The sequence below is a fragment of the Coturnix japonica genome, chromosome 1, assembly GCF_001577835.2.
Source record: "Coturnix japonica isolate 7356 chromosome 1, Coturnix japonica 2.1, whole genome shotgun sequence".
NCBI classification, from domain to species: domain Eukaryota; kingdom Metazoa; phylum Chordata; class Aves; order Galliformes; family Phasianidae; genus Coturnix; species Coturnix japonica.
In genome coordinates, this window is record NC_029516.1 from 81,720,519 (window position 1) to 81,740,587 (window position 20,069).

Consider the following 20,069-nt stretch of genomic DNA (forward strand, 5'->3'; position numbering starts at 1 on the left):
TCTGCTTGTATAATACATTAACCCTATGCATGTCTACAATTAATAAACCATCACTAGGACATGGTTAGGAATGACCAAGTTTTGTAAAGACTGTAATTCTGTAATTTATTCACAGTGAGCCTGCCAGAGGACTGTTAACTGGTATTGTCAGGAAAATTATAATCAAAATACATAATGCACTATGAATCTTCTTTTTTTATCATGGCTTCATATACCTTAGTCACTTAAGAAAGGTATTTTTCAGTTGAGATCCCTCATGTACTGATACATTGCTACACTTGTTAAAAGCTTCTAAAGGTGTTTTGTGCTGTAGGAAATGTCATGAAAATAAACACAAATAACAGACATAAAACCTGGTCTGTTAACAAGCAGTGAAGAGAATGTATTGACTTGAAAGTAAGAGAGAAAAATTTGTTTCACCCTGAATTCCATATAGCAAAAGTACTACAAAGTATACATGATTGCTTAAGTAAGATAATGTGTAGCTGGCACAGTACACCATGTGAGTTATTAGCTTGAGAGATCCCTTAGAGGGCTGACTTTTGCAGAAAACATTCTATTTGATTTCTTTTAATTCTACCTTCAGACATACTATAGGTATTGATTACAAAGCATATTGAAGTACCTTCAGCATTGAAATGGCTGCTGATTTCAAAGAAGAATATGACAGAGGAGGGTTGGGCTTATTGATTTTCGCTCAGATGAAAATTGTGTCCTTATTCTCATCTTAACTCATTTATGAAAATTCCTTATTCAGCTTCTCTCTCCCTCTTCTTGTATGTCCAGGAGTGAATTTTTGTCTGCGTTGACATATTTTCTTTTTATATTATTAATCTTATAAAATTACTGGATAATCTGCCATCTTCAAAGGTATTTGCCTAGTAGGACTTGCAAACTATTTCAAATGAAAGTTAAACCCAGTTTCATGCAGACAAGATACAGATTAAGTATTGTTTCTGAGGCACGGAAACTACAAATTCTCACTGAGTTCATGAATAACTGCTAGGGGACATAGCATTCTGTTGTAATTCATAGCAGTCAGGAAGCTTCCTTTATGCCTTCTCTGATTCTGCACCAAACTTTGTAGCCGTATGTAAAATAGGCTTCTCATCCCAGCAGAGTTACTTCTAAAATATTTTTATAATTTTCAGATTAGTGAAACAAAAACTAAAATCTTTTGCTAAATAAATCATTAGTGATAAAACCCTTTAAATTAATAATTAAATTAATAAAGCACTGTTTGATCTGCTTATTTTTATTAACAATTTTCCTTATGAATTTCTGCAACTTTTTGAAACCAAAACTTTTTCCATTTAAGAACTAGAAACTTTTATTTTGCAAAATATCGGATTGAAACCTGACCTGCAGACATCCAGAGAATATTTGGTATGGGATTTAAATAACTTCTTAGTAGCTCCAAGATCAAAGTAAAGTTGTGACTTCCATACAAACTTAACTAGTACATGTGCAAAGGGAATAAAAGAAGATGTGCTTTCTTCAAAGGCCCTTTCTTACACACAGCATCAACTGAAGCAGGCTTTGGGGTTCCTCTCACTGCACAAGAGTCCTGATTTGCTGAAACTATTGTCCTTTGACTGTCCAAACGATGACGTGTGATTAGTTTCATGTAAGCAATAAAGCCATTTAAATAAATCATGTGAAGTGATTTTCTGGGCATAATAGCAGTAAGTACACTTTTAAGTGCTTTCTAAATTGAAAGACAGACAGATATTCTGATATTCTTATGGCATTTCTATTCATGTATGTATTAATGCCATATCCCTCTCAAGTAACTACAGAAAGGTATTCTGCCATCATTAGAATTAAAATCTAAGCTTCATTACGTTACTTCCTCATAGCATGCTCACGTAGACGACAAAGACTTCGATATCAAAGTTCAGTTTCAAAGTGTCAGTTAAGCAGGACAAACTATGCAGTATAGGACAGATGATTTGGCTGCTGCAGTCCCCCTGATCTCGAGGTAGTAGTAGCAATGAGTGTTGTCGCTCATGAACTTGAATATGCTATCCATTATTTTTCACTGATAAGAATACTGTCTAGTTCTATGGGCTGTGCAAGTCTTGAGTATTTTCATGTTCTGGTTTTACTGATCACTACAGATAACATGGAGCTATTAAAAAGGACAATTTTTAAGGTGACTAATGAAGGTTAATTTGAAAAATAAGTTGCTTATGCTCATTGGTGCAAACTGTTCCTTAGGCACTGCGAATGATCTAATGTTTTTTCTACTTAAGGTGAATTTGGGGAAGTATGCAGCGGACGCCTGAAGACACCAGGAAAAAGAGAGATCTGTGTGGCTATCAAGACTCTAAAAGCTGGTTACACTGACAAGCAACGGAGAGACTTCCTGAGAGAAGCTAGTATAATGGGTCAGTTTGATCACCCAAATATAATTCGTCTTGAAGGAGTTGTTACAAAAAGTAAGTTATTATTAATAACTTTTCCTTGTTTTTTCTATTCTGTATCTTTTAGTATCAATATTAAGAATTCTACATTTGATACAGGTTGCGGTATTGAGAAAATATGGAAATTCTAGGACGTCAAGTACTTCATAGTTTGAAAGCACAGTGAGAAATACACAGCCTATCTGTTTTCAATTAGAAATGTGTTATTTGTTTTGGCTTGGTTTGATTTTTTTTTTAACTAAAAATCCTCCAGTTTTATATGAAACATCATTGCAGAGTTTGCCTATGGACAAATGGAATTCAGTAGAGAAAACCATAGATGTAACTGAGTTGACAATGAGGTCAGTTCAGCCTGCAGTGTTTGTAAGATGGCTAACAGCTGTATTTTTCCTTTCCCACAAACACTCAAATTTATTCAGTTGAGTTTTGCTGACTTTGGTCCCACAGGAGATCAAATCTCTATTTTAAAGAAATAAACATGTAAACTATTTTAAACTTAGTGCACACTTTCAAATGATTTACTAAAATTCCCGAATGATCTAAGAAAATGTCTTACACTGCAGTTGCCAAGAGGCTAACAATCTCTTTTCTCTGATGCCTAGCATTTCTATCTGGGTTTTAATTTTTTTATGAAATACTAAAAAGCATAACTTAAGTATTATGTGAAAGTCTTATTAACATGCAAGTAATTTATTTAATGATGATTTTTGTTGTATTTTATGCTAAAGCTCAGAAGTTATTTTCTTCTTGTAATTAATCATTGCCTTAACCCAGCTATATTGTTCACTGATTTGAAATGCTTTCTTGTATTTCTCTTTTAAAACATTGCAGAACTTGCAAGAGGAAGTTTTTGTGTAAGACAATGATGCCCTCTTACATTCGCAGTAGATACTATGAATACAAATATTTCTTATTTTCACCTTGTTACAGTATCTAAACTTATGTTTGAATAACACAGCATAGTGAAGCACAAAGGAAATTGTACCTCCTGAACTCATGTCACTGGAATGGAAATTCAGTAGATTTAAGGGATGACCTTGTGAAAATCCGTCTCTCTCTGGTTCTAAATTAAGATGAAGAAGATCAATTTGTTCTTCACACAGTATTGCAAGAATAAATTCATTATTGTTTAGGAATGCGTGGTTATTAGACTAACGGAATCCATTACATTGCTCGCTTCTGGAAAGATATGGCTTAGTTTCCATTGCTCTCCTGTCAGTAGCTGTTCTGCTGACAGCAAACAAGAACACAAGTTAATGCTGACTTAGCAGCATTGGATGTCTTTGTTGAGATGCGCAAATTCTTAGGAGATGAACTGAATTTAGCTCCTTGATTCATAATGAGAAATACAGCATCAATTAGAATTTCACCATCACTAGTTTCACACGTATGATCAGAATCTGTATGGTGAATGCAGAAATGTATCTCATCTCTGAAAAATTCTAAAGGCCTTAATTTATGAACATTGTTTAAATGCAATTAGTCGGTGCACACAGACTACAGAATAATGTACTTGGCAATGGCATGGTTGTTTAATCTCTGCCACAATTATAAATTTTCTTTCTGTAATGCTTTATCATCAGTCCAGAGAGAAATGCAAATTACATTAAGACAACAGAAACAAACAGATAAATCAATGCTCCAGTGTTAGCCTGTTTGTTCCTTTTCCACAGGAAAAATGGTTATAGACAACCTTAAGTCAAGAAGTCGTCATTAGTAGTTGTGCCTTTCTCTCAGGGGTCAGCATTCTCTATTATTTTTTTGAGAATGTTTGCTTAGGTGTAACATAACACTTATAGATGTAACTGTTGTAATCTTACTGAACTATAATATTTGTACCCCTCTCAGCTATAAAAGAAAAACTTTGAAAACAAATGTGGTTTAGGTAGAGCAGGATTAAATGAACAATTAATCAGCAATAATTATAGAGTGAAAAGAATACACGAGTTATCAAATTTCACCCTAAGAGCTGGAAAGTGCAAATTATATAAAGTTGTGAAGTACTGAGTTGTACAGTACTGCTTTGCTGCAGAGGACAAGTTAGGAGGCAAGCTGTGCAGTGGGCATGTGCACTATAGTATGCTTCTCTTTTGCTTTTACACTGCTCTACTTCTGGTATTTAGAGAATAACATTTCCTTAGCTGGGAGCAAAGAAGTATCTCCCTAAATGTTGAATGTAAGACTGTAAAAGCAAACTAGGGACAGAAGTTTCCAGTGACTAAAAGGGATGCTGTAAAAGTCAGACAGAACCTTGTCCTAGCCAAATTATTTATGCAACAACAGCATGATTAAAAGTTGTTTTGTGTTAAAACTTAGATTAATAATAGCAAAAACTCTTTAAGTGATGTGCATTACAGTTCCACTAACCTATAAAGGCATATTGGATGCAGTAACTTTGATTAATAGAAGTGTAATGCTGTTCTTAGCACATGCTTTCCTCTTAATAACTGTTAGTCATTAACTTCTAGCTGCTGCTAATATATATTGCATCAGTTTGTAAGCAGTACCTTCCATTACAGTGTCATTGACTATTGAACAAAAAGGAAAAGGATTTGATTGTGATAAACAGAAATGCTCTACCAAATCAATAGCTATTGACTAGGGCAATAACGAATTTGTCTGTTCATCGCAAACATGATCTCTTCTCCAGCGCTACCAGCTCAGCAAATGTGAACTTTTAAAAGATACCGTTTCCAAAATTGCTATGGAATATGTACTGTATACAGTGAAGAATGCTAAACTAAGCTTTCTCAGAAGTAGATCTTCAACAGAATTTTAATCCTCATTTCTAATTTCATTTGTCCTGACTGAGATCCCTAATTGCAGAGAAACATTGCTGTAGTGCAAGCTCTTGGCTAATAGAGTTAATTTCAAGGACAATTTGCCAGGCCAAGGCAAATACTCTGTAGTACAGAATCTGGATCATGTATTTCACTTGTTTTTACTAATAAGAAACCACAAAGAAATCTTTATTCCTCTTTACTTTGTTTTACCAACTCTGCTCTTTTCATGGTTTGCCAAAAAAAGGCCACTAATTGCCTCACAGATTGATTGGAGATGCTTGTGAACATTACAAAAGCATTCATGTTTCCCTTTCAAATCATATCAGTGCACTGATAATTCTAGGAACTCTTCTCGAGAGAACCATGGTATGTTCCACCAAGCTGCGCATCACTGTCCAATACTGCTGCACTTTCATAGCAGATAGAGCCAGCCAAACAGGAATCTGTGGAGAGTTGACCTTGATTTTATCCTACATAATAGTTCACAGCATGGCCTTGTCAGTACTGTGTAATTCTGTGTCAGAACGAAGTATAAATTCAAGCAAGTTCTTTATTGTAATCATTATCCTCTCCACCCCAGATTTTGCCCCAAATAACTCGCATTTGTTAAAATTCATTTCTAAGTAATTGCTTTGGTTTTCAAACTTTACATAATGAAGAACTTATACTCATTGCATTGACAAGCAGAATCTTTCTAAGGCACTAATTTTCTCTGATATCATTATGTATATTATTATTCTTCAGAAGAGTTCTCAAAATTAGCCTTTCACAAAAGGAGGAGGACTGGAGATATCACCTAGATTCTTGGTTCTGAGTAAGCTCACATCCCCATAATATTGAGTCTGGCTTTGGAAGGGTATCTTCATCTCCTTAGTTATCTTCTGACTGTCTTGCTTCAGTGATGTTTAAATTGTGATTGCTGTTGCAGTTCTGAAATCTTAAGTTGGTCATCTGACAGATTAAATTCAAAGTCATAATCATAGAGCTTCTTTTTAAATTATTGTGTATAATGTGTTTAGTGGGAGAAGGGTCTTGAGGTCAATGTACCTTGTTCTTGACGGCGAGAAAGGCAAAGTGCAGCATGATCCTATTTCACTGCAGTTTGTAACTCTTCATATCTGACCTGTTCTTCATATTTTAAAAGAGCAAGAGAAATCAAGGAATCTTTTAAACAACTTTTTAGTCTTTTTTTTCCCTTAGTGTGATAAATCTAATGTTACTCCTTTCTCCAGTCTATTCGCTGTCTGAGACTCTTAAGTAGAACTTAAAATTCATTTTGAAAGATGACATATTTTGTAGTGCATGTGTTTATTATACAAAGCATTGTACATTTGACTACTGTGCAAAAGGATTGAGGAAAATTCATGACAGTGTTTGTAACCTTCTTCCACTGGTCATGAATTTGTACATCCAGGAAGCATTACTGTGTTCAGTTTGTTGAGAATTTAACCTTTAAGTTGAGATTATTTGAAGTTGGCTGTATCATGTTAGCTTGAAAAGTTTGATCAAGATTATTCAAGTGAATATCATTCACTTGTGTAAAGTCTGACCTTCAGAATGAGCAGAAAATATTCAATGTTAGAAAGTTCCACATTGACATTATTCCTTTGGTTATTAAACTACAATGTAAGCTATTTCAGATGTTGACATTTGCCACTGTTACTATTCTTGGTACATCACTGAGGCATCACTGGCATCTCCATGCATGGATGTATGTGTTGGAGGTCAAAACAGCTTTAGATCCTTGGAACCAGGTCTTGCACTGGCAGGCACTTGCACCTGCCTTGTACAACAAATAAGCCCAGCAGGATGTCAAGGCTTTATTCACCCCTGAATATCTTCCATTGTGCATGTGGACCATGCAGAGTGATAGTGAGAGCGTAACTGTATAATATTAGCCAGTGAGCTTTGTATGGCATTATACTTACAGTTGTCTGATCGAGCATATCATATCTGTGCCCACAGTGATGCTCAAAACAGCAGAATTTCAGTTGTGTTGTAAATCATTCTGCAAGTGAAGCTGCATATTTAAATTTGACTCATTGCCCTTATTTTTCTTTCTCTCCTGTTCCATAGATAATTAATACAGCACATTACTGAGTTCAGTACCTCTATGGCTGGTGAATAAACATAAAAGCCATAACCACCACCATCACTATTAACCATACTTACCACATCAATTTATTAAAATATAATCCAGAATAGAGTGTTGAATATTAGACCATCTGATGAAGGTTGCTACCAAGAATATGCAGTACTTGATCCTCTTAGTGCATACTTATGGGAAATTAGCCCTTAAATCTATGGAAAATTAAACTTTTCTTATTACAGTCTGAGAATTTCTTCACAGGAATTACAGGGTCATTATGATTTCCTGTAGTAGAAATCAGCTGCTTTTCTGTGTTCTACTTTTCTCTTTTGCAGCAAGCAAGCTTTATATTATAGCTGACAATTCTGCTGTTAAGTCTTTCACAGGATGATAAGCAATGAAGAAAAAGCATGTTGCCAAACGGTCACACAGCTAACATGTTGTTAGTAGCAGCTTAATCTGGCCATGATATGGTATCTAACACAACTAAACTTTCACAATTCTACTTTTATAGGTTATGTCTGAGAAACAAGATTTTACTTTCTTCGAGACCTTTTACTTTCATATGTGTATGTTCAGTCATGTAGTACCTGTCTTTCAAGGATATTTAGAGGTTTTGATGTGATATGTTGTTCTAGCAGAAAAAGAGGTTATAGAAATCATTCCGACCAACATGCTTAAAAAGAAAAAGTCTTGCAGATAAGAAATGGCCAGATTTTTTTTGTCTGTTTAAGGAATCGCACAATCATCAGTGTACATGATTAACATTGTGATTTTGGTGATCCTTAACATTCTGCAAGGTTAAGGAAGCAGGAAATAATTAAATGTGTAACTTAAGTTTAAGTATTTGGGATATTCAGTATAAACCATTTTGGGGTTTTATTTTGATTTATTGTTACCCTCTCAGATATACTTCTCTAGTCATTTAATGCCGTCTGCATTGGTCTGCTTTATCTTTACAGAATTTGCTTTGCCTGGTCTAGCAAGTCACAATGCATTTTGAGCCTAATCTCCAAAAGCTCCTTACATTTCACTGTCTTTCTCAGAATTTAAAACATAGGTTCAGTTCCAGCATCACAAGTCATTAAGGGAAAAACAGAATAGCGATGAAAGTCCTGGGCCATGCTGTTTGTATCTTTTCAGGGTGATAGTAAACTGAGAGCAGCTTCCCAGCTGTTAACCTATCTGTGCAGTCATTTAATCAAAAGAGGAAATCAAAATACTCTGTCCCAACTATGATCGATCTGGGATATGCATTCATGACATTACTGAAACTCTTTTATCTGAGAGACCTATTTGATACAAGCAGAAATTATGCTGGTGTGGTGTTTGTTCTTGACAAATGCATGCAGGTTGTTATTTACTACATTGTCACTTTCCAAGTATTTGCAATCATTTTGATTATTTATTTATTTATTTTCAGTTCTTAGAAGTAAAGTTAGTCTGACTGAGTCTTCCGTATCTCCTTTTTAAAGCATTGCGTTGTCATAAACTTCATGAGGCATCACTTGATCAAGTAAAATTGAGATTGGTGTAAGTCTTGAAACTTAAAACTCTTACAGCTGTCTTATTATGAAAACTTATGCAGACCAACAGTAATGCAGTAAGTTAGAAATCAAATTGTTATTACCACATGCAAATGTTGTAGGTATGATCTGTTTCATCTTTTCAGTTCATTCTGTCTAAAGAATGCAGACAGGACTTTGTTCTATCCTTCAGAGATAGTCATAGCTTAGCTGTATGCCAGTGGAGGATACTTAATTCAGTTGTTACCAGGTCTACTTGATTAGAAAAACAGAAATTCTAAAACACTTCAAAGACATATACCTATATTATTTGCAGCGTCTGATTAAAATTGACCTACAAAAACCCTTATTTCTTACAACTTCAGCTTTGCAAATACAGCCAATACCTCTGAATGCTGATAAAAATTCCTCTCAAATACAGCTTCCTTGAAGGTGCCAGCAAGTTGGAAGTTACAATTGCAAAATCTTCTGCCCTGCTCAATCATGTGTTTTTTGAAAGGGACAGAAAAGCAGGCAGCAGTTTCTCCCTTGTCTCAGAGTCAAGAGCTCAGTAGAGCTCTTTCATGCCCTACTGAATCTAAACTGATACTGCTGAAATAATTGGAGCTACATTGGTTTTAAAACCAGTGACAAAGAAGCTCACATTGAGCTTTTAGCTAGTTTTGAAAGATGGATATGTTTTTTCCTCCTTCCTTTGTCTATCAACCAGGAAATGAAAAGTGGTCTCCACCTCACTATACATATATTTTAAGTGGAGATGCCAGCCTCAGAGACTACATTCTCATTATCGCAGCCTAAAAGGTATTTTTCTTAAAGACTTCAGGAGTGTCCTGAAACATTCTGGGTTTTGTCTCATTTTTCAGCTATTTTCTGTATAGTTTTGTTTAAGCTCTTGTTAATTGTTCACTGATGTTTTTCTATGTGCAAATTCAAGCACTGTCTTACACTGTGTAGCATAATAAAAACCTGTCAGTGTTAAGGCTATACAATAGGTCTGTGTTCCAGAATGGAGCTGTTGAGTGTGAGGCTGCAAACTGTGTAAAATCAGGCACGATCGGTAAGAATACTAAATAACAAAATGGATAATGTTCTTGAATTGCAAAGAGAGACTGAACAGACTAAGTGGAATGATTGGAGAGAATACTGAGAAAATCAGAAAATAGCAAAACAATGAATTACTGTAGAAACACTTGGAATTTAGTAGTTGATTTTAATTTGGGGCACATTAACTACAGAGTGTGGATGATAAGGCAGTTAAATTAGTGCAGACTGTAGCAATCAAAACCAAATCAACATTAGAACCTCTGTGCTATTCACTGCCAAGAAAAAATAATTTTATTTTCAGAGAATCATGGAATCAAAGAATGATTCGGGTTGGAAGGGATCATCTAGTTCCAACCCACTGCTATAGGCAGGGACGCCTTCCACTAGACCAGGTTGCTCAAAGCCACATCCAGGCTAACCTTGAATGCTTCCAGGGAGGGGGCATCCACAACTTCTCTGAGCAACCTGTTCCAGTGTCTCAACACCTTTGTAGTAAAGAATTTCTTCCTAATATCTAATTTAACATATCTAGTTTACAGCCATTTCCCCTTGTCACTACAAACACTTAAAATAAGTTATAAAATCAACAGATTCTTGGTGTCGAAAGGAATCATTAAAGGTCATCTATTTCAACTGCCCTGCAATGAACAGGAACATCCACAGCTGGATCAAGTTGCTCAGAGTCTGTTGTAGCTCGGCCTTGAATGTCTCCAAAAACAAGGCTTCTACCACATCTCTGTGTAGCCTGTTCCTTACTACCTTCACTGTAAAAGATTTTTCTCTTATAGCTAATCTAAATCTACCCTGTTTAAGTTTGTAATCATTTATCCTTGTCCTAGCACCACAGAGCCTGGTAAAAAGGTTGTCCCCTTCTTTCCTGTAGCTCTCCTTTAGATACTCAAAGACCACTATCATGTCATCTTGGAGCCTTATCTTCTCCAGGCTGAACAGCCCCAGCTCTCTCAGCCTGTCCTCGTAGGATGGGTGTTCCATTTCTTGGATCATTTTGTGACCCTTCTCTGGATGTGCTCCAACAGGTCTACATCTCTACTGTACCAAAGACTCCACATCTAGATGAAGCACTCCAGGTGAGACCTCACCAGCACAGAGTAGAGGGGCAGGATCACCTCCCTTAATCTGTTGGCCACAGTTCTTTTAATGCAGCCCAGAATATGGTTGACTTTCTGGGCTGTGAGGGCACATTGTTGGCTCGTGTCCAGCTTCCCATCCACAAGTACCCCCAAGTCCTTTTTGGTAGGGCTGTGATCAGTCCTTTCATCCCCCAGCTTGTATTGGTAGTGAGGGTTACCTTGACCAAGGTACAAGACCTTCCACTTATCTCTGGACATCTGGCCAAGCCTGTCTAGGTTCCTCTGAATGGCATTCCATCCCTTAAGCATGTTGACTGCACTCCACGGCTTGGTGTGATCCACAGACTTGCTGATAGTTCACTCAACCCCACTGTCAGTGTCATTGTTGAACATGTTGTATTGGTCCCAATACCAACCCCAGCAGGACGCCACTTGTCACACATCTCCATCCATACACTGAGCCATTGACCACCGCTCTCTGGACTCAATGCTGTAGTCAGTTCTTCATCCGTTGAACAGTCCATCCATTAAATGTATATCTTTCCAGTTTGGAGAGAGAGATGTTGTGAGGTACCGTGTCAGAGGCATTAGTGAAGTCCAGATAGCATGCAGATAGCTGCATGATGCAGTTATCAGAGAAGACCAGGGCATTAATGTTGTTGAGTACTTCAGTGTTCTCCTGTGTGTTGTTACCAACTTACCCGTGTCACTCATTAGGGGGGTACACCCTCTTGGACTTTCCTTTTCTGGTTGAGGTATCTGTATAAGCCTTTCTTGTTCTTCTTGGCACTCCTTGCCAAGTTTAGTTCAAGTTGAGCCTTGGTTTTTCTGACCTCATCCCTTCTTCTTTCTTCTTGACACAGAAATATGGATCAGAATTTTCCTACTACAGTGTAGCATAAGATTGTTAAATTAAACACATAATTGTAGAAGAATATCTATCTACTATGTGCCTGCCTAATTTAAATAGTAAGACTGATTTTATCATCAGAAAGTCAAAAATGGTAGTCCTTATATAAAGCTATGGTATACTGTCTGGAGGAACTTGAGCAGAGTACCAGGGAAGAAGAGGATATTCTAAATACAATACTGTATAGAATGTTTAACTTGCATGTTAAATGGTGTAATGTGCCCATGGTGTAATGTAGTCAGGACTAATGCATTGATGCATCCAACTATGCTTCTATTCTTTTGTTCTACCACTAGTCTCTTAGTTTACAGCTGTCAGTTGAAGAATGGAAGTCACAATAAAGCTGTTGCAGACTGCAGTGATGTAAGACAAGATTTTCTACCAGATAGACTGTCAAAGGGAAATATATTTCTGCATTTTTGTGAAATAAGCTAAGAAATGTGTTTGGTTCAGGGTATAAATTTTATCATAGCAAGTTTTGTCATCATGTTGTTCCATGATCTTTTATGTTAAGATCCTTACACTATGACTGAATTTTTATGGCAGAAATCTAGATTAGATATCAAAATAGTAGAGATAATTTGATGTCTCTGTTCAATGGGGAGTGCTGGATCTAGATCATGTCTAATAGCCAAGAGGATGGCTTTCCCTTGAAGTGACAAGATGAAAAATGAAAGATGAAAGACATAGTCACGGTAATAGTTAGGTCCATATTGTTACTGTTTAAAATAGATACAGTTACCTCTCTCATTGTCTTTGCTAAATTCAGACTTATTTGAGTGTATAGAACTAATAATATAACCCTGCTGCTTTTGATTTGATACATTATTCTCAGTGTATTATCTTATTCCAGAGTTATCCTAGTACTGAAGAGTTCTTCACCATCTCAGTTTACTTTTCTTGGATTCTTTGGGTAAGCACACAGCCTTAAATGTGTAGAGAGAATACTGTAGGACTTGCAAGACACTTGCCAAGATACCTGCTTGGAAATTCAATACAGAATACAGAAGGTTATTGAAGCCATGATTACAACTAAATAATTTAATAAGGCTCTAACTTTTTTATGGTGGAGCTTTCAAATGTAGTGAATGTTGTAAGGAGTATTTAGGTATCAAAGGATGGATATGTATTGTAGTATTTCTGCATGCTGTAGAAGTATGCATATACTTATACCTTGTAAGTCTTCTTAAAGTGAATAGGTACAAGGTGGCAACTAGTTTATTCTTTTTTAAATTTAGATGCTTAAGTGACTTTAAAAAAATGATGTAAATACCTTTGTCACGACTGAAAACAGACCAAATTTATCTTTTCTTCCTCATATGGCAAAGGCTGACAATCCTTATGGTCATTCTGGGATCAGTCTTTGTACTTTCAACCATGTTATGCCGCTATGTTCTTGTCATCAGCTGTCTGAGTTAAAGCCTTCACGGAAGAAACAAAAGGACACATTTTGGAAATATTCCATAATTCACCTAATACACAAAGTTCAGTAGGTCATTTTGTACGCTTGAGCTTGGATTGTGTATGGGAAATTGGTAATCACAGCCTGAACCTCTGATTAATCAGCTGGGGCAAGTGTTGGGTCAGCTGTGGGAGCACAGGTGAGAGTAATTCAGCTGTGCTCCCGGATGGGCTGGAGCCTGACTCCACCTCCTCTAGACCTCATTTAAGGGCTGACCACCACTGAAGTAGCATCTCTTTGAGATTGCTCCTTGGTGGAGATTGCTTCAGCGTTTTCCAGCAGACTGAAGGCTTCTATTTGGTGAGTCTTTAAATAATGTTTTGGATACTTATTACCACCTCTCTTGTACTGTCTTTGCATTATTGTCACTATACATCACTGTACAGATTGACTGAATTAATGTTTGTTTGAGCCTTTAGCACTCTTTCAGAAAAGCTGTACCCCTTCTATGGTTCACATATCTTTAAAAATTACATCCATTTGTGAGTACATGAATAAGGAATGGAATGATACAATTGTTCTTTTGTTTGTTGCTTGGACCTATAAATTGACTTTGTCCAAACTGTGATGAGACAAGACATGCATGAACAACATAAGTGATCAGTTATGCAGGACAGGCTACTGAATAAGGACAAGGTAATAATAGGTAATAGTCTCATGCAGGTTGGAAGGGACCTTAGATATCATCAAATCCAACCCCTGGGATTCGAGCCTCTGTGTAGCCAAGCAGCACTTCTACCACTTGCGCCACAGGGGGTATTTGAACCCGGGCCCTCCAGTGTTGCAACGCGGCATTCCTACCACTGTGCCACCCGGGCACACAAATGTAAGGTCCTTACATTTACCTGAACTAGAGTAAGAAAGAGCCTAGTGATCTCATCACGCTAAAATAGAGACAGTATCATATCTAGAGAACTGGTAGCTATGATAGAGGATGTCCAGGTCTCAGGCACATTTTGTCACGTAAACCTGTGGCTCAATTTGTGTTGTAGTCTTTACAATGGCTTAAAGACTCGTGTCTGTATTTCTAATGGAAGGGAACAAGAGTGAAAGATCTTTAATAGCAGTTTCATATGAAGAAGGAGAAATAAAATATAGATAGATAGTCTCATATAAAACACCTGACATTAAATTTAACATAAACCTGAGGAAAATAAATTGGTTATTTACAGTATGATCACGTTTCTAATGCAAGGATTGCTATAAACATCTATTAAGTTGTACTTAAACTGATGCAGTAAGGAGCCAGAATGGAAGATGAAATTCTTGAGAAATACCAGCTTATAGCAAACAGAAGGTAGATCTGTCTATGTATCTTAAACCAGACACATCCAAACACAACAATCTAAGCACTTGCGTGGAATATCTGTCTATCTCCAGTTGAGACATGCTTCCCAAGCGCCAATTAATTTTGCAGCATACAGAGCTAAAAACTGCTCAAAGTGGCAGTTTTCAGTAATTAGCAGGAAATCTTTGAGATTTAGAAGTGGAACAGTTGTGTTATGCAATGAAAATCTGTTCAGACTCATTTGATTTATAAGCTGCTGAGATCTGTCATGTGTTGTCTGTGTTGTGCTCTGGAGAGCAAGCAAAACTTTAATGACAGAGGTTTGCAGTGAAGAACACATCCATGTTTTACTTCCTCATGTTGCTCAGCTTTGCAGCTCTAGCCAAAGCAGATACATTGCTTTTTGCATTCATGATTCTTCTAGCACCATTAACAACATCTCCACAAATAATACCATCATTTTAATAGAATGTTAATCTGCAAGCTTCTTATTCAGAATCTATTCACTCAGCCCATCACTATGTTCTTTGTATATTCCTGACCCCCAAATTCCTTTCCTTTGCAGTGAATCTCGCTGTATCCATTTCTGAATCATTATCTTTCTGATTCTTAACACGTATGCGATTCAGGTTCCAGATGAATAAATAATTTAGATGCAAACTGCCTGGGATCCATTCCAGATTCTTGATGTTCGGGTTGGAAATGCAGTTTGCATGAAATACTGCTTCTTAAACTTTACAGTTCTTCACAGATAGATACAGTCTTGTCACTGTTTATAAATCACAAGTGGGAGATAAGATTGTTGAGGAGGGACTTAAATGAAAGAGAGATGCCATGTGGAAAACAACTCATATTTTTTAAACACCATAATTAGTTGCTGTGAGTTTGCAGAATATTCAGTTTTAGTATGTTCTCTTAATATAAGCACAAAACAATAATAGCAATCCTGCAAACACATTTTAAAATGGAAATATATTCTGACATTCCCAAATTGATTCATGACTACATCAGCTGGTAGATACTGTCATTTTTCTACTAAACTTTAACAAGGTAATTTCTACCAAATAAAATTTGAAAGTAAGTAAGTTAAGCTGATAACGAAGTAGGAATCTGAAACAAACTGCCGTGCAGTTGCTAGAATTCACATAATTGACTTCCCTTCTTCCTGAAACAACAGAAACTTATTATTCTTCCTAGAATAACTTGCCCACTTTGGAAAAGAGTCTCCACTTTTTCCTTTTTCTGCTTTATTCTCTCAATTGTAGATGAGTACATTCTTTAACATCCAGACATTGTTTTTTGCAGTTTTAGATAATGTTTATAGTTTACATTCAACTTGCAGTGAATGTCTTTAGAAGTAAGGAAGAATATGACCTTTTTGCCTATTTAAATGCTGACTGCCCAGAGTTCATCCTGCCAGAATCACTGTTGCCAAAACTAGCACAAAATAGACTAGATTACAGAGGTTCTACTTAACGGCATTCATCCTTCTACACCAAGTGAGCACTGAGATTGAGTTATTTTCTGAATACGTGATATCCACAAAGAGATCATCAACAAGCACAAATTATCTTTGGTCACTAACATTTTCCAAAAAGGCAACCAGAACTGCCTGTGCATATGCCAAAGTCCATCAGACAGAGAGAGAAGCAGCCTGGCTTCTGTTACAGTTTATCAGGCATGTGCTGGGATAACTTCTTTCAGCCTTGGAAGGTTTTTCTGAGATTTTTTTAATGTAGCATATAGGTTTGTAAATGTTGTACTTATAATAGTATATAGTACACTTCTAGACCAAGAGTTCCCTAACAACAATGAACACCTTGGTGTCACTGGTTTAAATAAGTCAGTGTTTGTGATGTAAAGAAAAAAAATCAAACTGTGGTACTTAATTAATATTAGTGAAATATGAATTGCTTAATCGTGTGATTATGAATAGTGAATGGCATTGTAAGTTGACATGATTTTCATCACGTTAATTTTATAATCTGTGTTTGTGTAACAGAAAATTTATACTTTTTTTTTTTGTCAGTTGATTCTTTGGAAAGTGTTATTTCATAACTGAAAGCAGCGCGTCCCCAATTGCTTTTTAAAAGTGGAGAGTGTTTTTCTCCTACTCCTTGTTCACACTTACAGCCTAGAAAAGCAAAAAAGTAGATAATCAGAATTTTAATTGCAGAATGTTCAGAAAGTTGAATCAATGTATCTATCCTCACATATTATGCATGAGAAGCTATTTTATTCATTGCATTAAAACTCACTGCATGAAGCTAAAAATAATATCCTATATAGTCTTTCTTTTCATGGAAATGCCATTAAAAAGAACTGAAAATCTAAAACTTTTTAACCATCCTATTTATGAAATCTCCTCAACATATCCCACAGGAGGTTCCTGTCTTGAAGGCTGGAGAATTCCGTAGCATAGGAACCCCCAGATTTTACTGAGGATCTTTTTTTTTTTTTTCTGAAGTCATGGAAACAGTGTTGTACAAGATGACTGAAAATCATAATACAGAATGTTAAATACAAAATGATTCACAAAGGTTTGGGCTGAAATTGCAGGCTATGTTTTCTACTTCTTGAAAAATACAGTTCTGAAGTATTCTGCTTCCAGCTAATTTGGTGATACATGCATGGCTGTGAAATCCGTATGCACAGCATGCAGTGTGTAGAACAGCGTTCTGAGTCTGTACATATCTATAGATACGTAAGGGTTTCAGTGCTCTTGTTCAGGATTGTACGAAAGCTCTTTTCACTTTAAGCACTGACTAAAAATATTTATTAAATAGACAATTTAAAGATAGATTGTTTTATCCCATAAGAGAAGCACGTTATTTCCAATTACTTTCAAGCTGCCAATCAAGAAATAAGAGAAAGGTCAACCTTGTGAGGACTGGAGACCTGATCAGCATCTTTGCCCTGCAAGATGTTTGTCATCTGTGCATTTTGCTCATTTCCAGAGAGATCTCATAAAATTGAGTCTGCAGCAGAGATGCATGGAACTGATGTAGAAGATTGAGCCTTTTAAAATATTTTCCAACAAGTACTAGGTCAAAGTGGTCTTCTTTCAGAAATGATACCAAAACGTGAATGATTTGCTATTCCAGATAAGTAACATTAAGAAAAATCAGAATTAAAATCAGACTGAGATATAAGCCCAGCAAAGCATGGAAAGGCATTTTCCAGACACCTAAATTAGTCGTTGTGCAATCTTTCAGAAATTTTAGGATGAAAATAAGCAAAGCAGCTTTTGTAGAAACTGAGTCCTTTGCTATTATTATTATTAGTTGTTACAGGAGAAGAAAACATAAATGTTTCCAGGCAAACAAACCCTTCTTCAGATTATGTTGTTGAGTTTGGTCACCTGAAAATTTCCCTGCTCTTTGTAAGGATATTGGTTGGATTCTATAGTGGACAAACCTCTGGGTGTGTATAACATTCCCACTGAGCCATCAGAACCTCAGCAGAACTCGTATCAGGGCAATGTCTCTGACCCCACATTTGGTCAGAGCCAACAGTATGTTTCCATCAGCCCACTGAAGAAGGCAGGAAATGAAGAAGGGCTTCATAGGTTGCGTAACTTACATGCCAGGTACATCAGTGTTGATTACCTGGGTAGTTAATCCTTAAGTCTGTTTTTTGATGGAAATTTCCATTCTTATTTAAAATACTACATGTGACGAGACGACTAAACAAGGGTTAAAAAAAATCTTAGAAGCAAGTTGCAGCTGAATACTAAAATTCTCAGGTTCTCATTCCCTTTGGACTCATACCACTATCCTGAAATAATCAAATGCTATGGAAACAATTTTAGGTTTTCCAATCGTCTTTTTTTTTTTTTTTTTTTTTTTTTTTAGTTGTTAATATCATAAGTACGTCTACTTTGTATTTCCCTGCATTTTTGCTGAAATTACTAAAGCTGTACCAAACAAGCCATAACTGGCCAATCTATCTGTATACGAGTGTTTGTCACAGCTAGGCACAATTCCTACTACATTTTCTCCTATTTTTTCTAATGAGTGTTCCTGATTCAAAGCTTTTTAAGAGTTCTTTGCGAGTTTCTAGGATGTTTTGCCATTATTTGTTTGTAAGTGAGACCAGTTTGGCAGCAAATGTGCAATCTGCTCCCTATTTTTTGTCTTCTTTAAACATGTTATTTTCTGTTGCTCTTAGGGCACATTTGTGCCTCAGCCATTTTGCTTACAACATTTTGCCACAAGGGGATAATACATCCTGTTGTTCTGATGATATAGTAGCTCTCTTTAAGAGCAATTTGTCATTGTAGGCTTGTTTAAAACTTTGGAAGTCTGCTGCCCTTCTGAGTATAGTCACCTAATTGTAGGCTACATACAGTGTCAGTCCCATTTGAAATAATGGCAGCTGACTGAAAAAGGGCAGTTCTGCATGGGATGTTGTCCAGTACCATGTTACTCTTCAGCTGGTTTTGGGAGAAGAGCTTTCTTGTGGAGAAGCTTTTTTATGGAATATAACAGGGCTGGGGGCAGGGAGTAGCTTTTGTTTCAAAATACAATTTTCAAATGCATTGTATCTATCTTAGTAAATATTCAGTCTCACTAAGATACAGTGAAAATGTGAAATTTTGAGCAGCGCTTGGTCCATTTTTAAGATGATCCAAGAGAATTAAATTATGTCACTTGTTAAATTTCTTAGAGAGATTTTCATAAATCATATTTTTATTTAAGCTAACCAACTGGCTCACCAATGCTCAGAATAAGCTTCTAGTTTTCATAAGTAATTCTTGTAAATGATTTGATTTCAATTGCAGTTTTTCCCTTGGAAATGTTTCAGGGAATACATATTTATAACTTCTTCATTATTCAAAGTCTGCCTGGTAAATGAAGTTTTACATTGGCTGTGTATCCAGGATTTTTAAGTCTTCTAGTACTTTCTAGTTTGCGTTAATATTCCAAGTTCTGTATTTTACTACAGCGAGGTTAAAAGCTCAGGCTGCCTTAGATGTTGCCCAGATGTAGGTTGTTAAAGATCTACAAAGAGTTCTTGGAAGTGCATTCGGGAATAACAAAATTATTTGTGAAGGATCTGATTTGATATAATTCACTTCTAGTAGAATCTGAGGAAATAAAATTAGGCCATCCTCTGAAAATTTATTGCTGAATATGAGAGTGCGAATTTCCCTCTGCACAGCAGCATACATTTTATGCAGGGTTTGTTTGTACTAGCTTAGGTACCTGAGATCAGAATTTAGCCTTAGAATGTTTTCACTGTGTTATTTGCAAGGTAATGGAATTATCCCTGTAACTTTGTGGAACCAGATTACCCCCAGAGCTCCCTTCCAACCTCAGCCATTCTGCAGTTATCTCATTCTGTGATTTCAGTATGGGTAAGCACACTCATTTCTATTAACTGTTGTGGTTTCACAGTATTTTACCATAGTATAGTTTTGTGATCTTAAATTTCAGATTTGCCTGAGA

General features: G+C 36.3%; 1 protein-coding gene across 7 annotated transcripts in view; it reads left to right on the forward strand.

Moving 5' to 3' along the window:
* LOC107321707 (ephrin type-A receptor 6) overlaps positions 1–20,069 on the forward strand; it is a 438,332-nt gene that overhangs the window by 345,864 nt on the left and 72,399 nt on the right. For 6 of the 7 annotated variants that reach the window (XM_015878904.2, XM_032448175.1, XM_015878874.2 and 3 more), the window contains one exon: positions 2,256–2,441. In XM_015878904.2, the coding sequence (XP_015734390.1) occupies positions 2,256–2,441 (186 nt within the window). Of the gene's footprint in view, positions 1–2,255; positions 2,442–2,525; positions 3,943–20,069 lie in introns of those variants that run through there. The other variant, XM_032448185.1, reaches the window with a different exon arrangement.